This window comes from Rutidosis leptorrhynchoides, chromosome 6 (assembly GCF_046630445.1).
Source record: "Rutidosis leptorrhynchoides isolate AG116_Rl617_1_P2 chromosome 6, CSIRO_AGI_Rlap_v1, whole genome shotgun sequence".
Classification (NCBI taxonomy): Eukaryota; Viridiplantae; Streptophyta; class Magnoliopsida; order Asterales; family Asteraceae; genus Rutidosis; species Rutidosis leptorrhynchoides.
Window position 1 is genome coordinate 17,731,028 of NC_092338.1, and position 3,583 is coordinate 17,734,610.

Below are 3,583 nucleotides of genomic sequence, written 5' to 3' on the forward strand. Positions count from 1 at the left end.
CCATCTTGAACACTTATGTACACATCTTCAGCACTTGGTGCGCAGTTCTTCAAGACCTGATGCACAGATCTTGGACACTTGATACTCAAAAACCCGTAACATAAAAAGGATGAACATTTAAGGATAACGATGCATGCATACTCGTATAGCTACTTCTCGATCTGTTGTAATTAGAAAAAACCGGCGACCACATGAACCAAAACATATACAGTTTATATATACATATACACACAAAAAATGACACATCTACAACCCTCTCCATATCAAACTTATCAAGATCATCTATCGGTAATTGTTGTAAAGGTCATGTTGGCGTATGATGTTGTTGATGATGCGTTTTCATACAACGGGGATGAAACCTCTTGTTTTCCTGACACGCTAGATGACGTACCAGACGTGTAATTTTTCGAGTTTTTGTAATTCGTTAGCTCAGATAATAACCCTGGATCAGATAAATCCTTTTCGTTAACATCAATTTCATCTTTTAACATCTTCAATACATTAGACATGGATGGTCGGCTTTTGGGCAGACTTTGAGTACAAAGAAGACCAATTTTCAAGTATCGACAAGCTTCATAAATGTCAACATCTTCTCCTACTGTAATATCAACTAATTTTTCTAACTCCCCTTCCCTGTATAATTGCCATACCTGAAAACAGTTATCGAGTATTTATAATATTAGACAAGTCACTATGCCACGTCGTCGATCCGATTTGATGGATTAGTAGTGTTTCTTATGGGATTCTTTTTGCTTCAATGCAGATACATTTTACATGATTTAAAGTTAATACTAAGATATTTGAATGAAGATTGTGTACCCTTTCAAGAAGATATTGTTCTTCGACAGGTAACCGTCTGTTTTGGTTGGGTCTTCCACTAACAATTTCCAAAAGCAAAATGCCGAAACTATAGATGTCTGCTTTCCTGGTCAACTGGCCCCGTATTGCGTACTCAGGGGCCAAATAGCCTCTGCGATAAGCCAATACAGAAATACTATAATACCATAACGATGAAACATGAACAAAAACAAAAACTTTCTAAACTAGGAAAGTGACTCTTCACATAGGCCTACAACTAGAGGTGCCAGTCTATTTTCAATGCGTACAACTTGAAATGTTTGAATTAATTGAGTTTGAGTATTATTGTAATACTTTGTTAACTCTGTAAATAATTGAGAAAAATATGTGGTAAAAGTAAGTCTTGGTGAATCAACCTAACCTGTCTTGTAGTGTGTACTAGAAACTGACTTATCACAACCCCAAACCATTTTGACCCATTAGATAACCCATTCGGCCCGCCCATCTTGCCACCTCTACCTAAAACCTAATATAAGTGAACTAAAGGCAGCCACACTGAAACAGTCTAAATAAGTACGATACTGCCAAAACCTTCAAGTGTCTACATAAACCATTATGTATAAATGAGTGCCTCTAAAACCTCATTAGGTCACCTTATTCTGAAGAGGCAATTAATCAATCACATTGCTTTATCAAGATTGCAAAATATCTAATCGGGGATTAATCTGTCAGGAGCTTGGAGGGATTGAAGCGGTCAAATAGAGGATTAATCGGATGTTGACTAAGTTTTTCTTTGACCAATTAATCCCTAACCGATGTTGACCGATTAATCCCCAATGACTGATGATTTGTGGACCAAATTTACTTAATCGAGACCGATTATTCGGCGACTAATGCCGATTTCTCTAACACTGAGCTTTATTTTACTAATGTAATATATAATGTGAGGTGTTGAGCTTACTGTGTTCCTGCAATACGTGTGCTAACATGCGTCAGATGAGATGGGAAAAGCTTCGCTAGACCAAAATCTGTAATCTTTGGTGTAAAATCTTCATCAAGCAAAATATTGCTTGCCTTGATATCCCTATGAATAATATGAGGTTGCACTTCTTCATGAAGATAAGCAAGCCCCTTTGCAACACCTATGCAAATATTTCTTCGAATTTCCCATGTGAATTTAATGCTACAATGACCACTCCCTAAACACGATAAACAAACGAAAAAAAATCATAACAAACAAATAAAATATATATAAAAAAAAAATTGTACACCAAAAGAATAGTAGTACCTAGTAGAGTTTGATCTAGACTACCATTTTTAAGGTAACCATAAACCAAAATTCTTTGATCTTCTTCTACACAATAACCGTGCAATTTTACAAGGTTTTCATGTTGTATATTTGATATAACAAAGATCTCGGTCAAAAATTCCCGCAAGCCCTGCCTTGACTCATCAGAAAGAACCTTTATAGCAACAGCTAAGCCATCTTTTAGAATCCCCTAAAATTAAGTTAATTAAGTATATGTTTAGTATACCATTAAGTAGTCTAATAATCTATATATAAACACATGAGCAGAAATGTTACGAAATCTGAAAGTTACCTTGTAAACAGAACCAAAACCACCTTGCCCTATCTTATTTTCGGGTCTAAAACCTTGAGTAGCTAATCGCAAATCTTTGTATGTATAAAATCTCATATTTTCAACATCCAAAAGTTCTGCAATCAAATAATATCTAATAAGATAAGATGTTTGACCAATGATAAGTGCAAAGTCATACTGAATCATTGAAGGCGAAATCAACGCGTATGAATTTAGTAGGTGGCCTTACCTATACTAACATCTGCATTGTTTCCTCGATTGCTCACTGAAAAAAAAAACAATAAAAAAAAAAAAAAACAAAAAGTTAGCCAAACACTACTTAAAACCTCAACTAAACTTTTAAGTTGTGAAATAAAATATAAAAATTCAGCCATGTACCTCTTTTAACTGGGGAAGCTAACTTCCCAAAACAACAACTGAACTTGGTCATAACAAGAAATTGTCAATATTAAGTTGTAAATGATAATCAAATTCCTGTAATTCTATAAGCACAAGAAATACATATAGTCAACCTCCACATATAAAAAATGAATAAACAAAAAAAAAAAAGGGCATCAACAACAAAAGCATAAACATGACCAATTCTCTATAATAATCAGATAAGGTAAGTAGTAATTTCAGTTAATAAACAGATGTTTACATGTAAATGGATCAAATTTATGAAAGATTTAAAGATATAGATACAGAGATGTAGTGTATAACTGAAAAAACGGACAGAATAAAGAGAACTCGCCTAAATAGTGGAGTAATGAAGTTTAATACTCCAGCAAGCAAGGGTTGTGAATGTATGAAAAAGGTCAACAAAGAAACAGGGAAGAACCGTATGAAGAATAATTAATTAATACTATACTCCAGTAGGAAAATCTTGAACAGCAACCAAATGATTTGACTTTTAAATGCAGTAAATTTTTTTTTTTTTTAAATAAATAGTTAAAAAGACGACTTGCTTGGTTGTTCTGTCGTTCACAGTTCACACCGAGCCTAGTGGGGTCATCTTTTAATTTTCATTTATTATTATTATTATTACTCCCTCGCCCGCCGTCCTACATTAATCGTCCACTATTTCATTTCGAAATATCCCAGATTAATTGTCCCCTACTAAATATGAAAAATAAATTTGGTCAAGATTACAATATTATCCCTAACCAATTAATTAAATTACAAAAGTAAAAAGGTTTTCTAAT

General features: G+C 33.8%; 1 protein-coding gene across 2 annotated transcripts; it reads right to left on the reverse strand.

Annotated features, from left to right (window-relative positions):
• Window positions 1-278: 278 nt before the first annotated feature.
• LOC139852704 (cold-responsive protein kinase 1-like) lies at window positions 279-3,244 on the reverse strand. Of its 2 annotated transcripts, none has more exons than XM_071842033.1 (8): window positions 3,133-3,244; window positions 2,778-2,881; window positions 2,629-2,664; window positions 2,400-2,515; window positions 2,087-2,297; window positions 1,760-1,997; window positions 820-970; window positions 279-650 (listed from the first exon to the last, which is right to left on the reverse strand). In XM_071842033.1, exons 2-8 carry the CDS (start codon window positions 2,827-2,829, stop codon window positions 279-281), a joined length of 1,176 nt encoding a protein of 391 aa, XP_071698134.1. In that variant the 5' UTR covers window positions 2,830-2,881; window positions 3,133-3,244. The 2 variants fall into 2 exon arrangements, with proteins under 2 accessions (XP_071698134.1, XP_071698135.1); XM_071842034.1 differs by having other exon boundaries at window positions 2,778-2,873; window positions 3,133-3,185.
• Window positions 3,245-3,583: the final 339 nt, after the last annotated feature.

Bases quoted from the DNA above. Each gene is read 5' to 3' on its own strand.
- LOC139852704 (XM_071842033.1), bottom strand. From the start codon at position 2,829: ATGACCAAGTTCAGTTGTTGTTTTGGGAAGTTAGCTTCCCCAGTTAAA. The intron at 971-1,759 runs GTAAGCTCAACA...GGCTTATCGCAG, and splicing joins ACACGTATTGCAGGAACACA to AGGCTATTTGGCCCCTGAGT. The intron at 651-819 runs GTACACAATCTT...AACTGTTTTCAG, and splicing joins AACAATATCTTCTTGAAAGG to GTATGGCAATTATACAGGGA.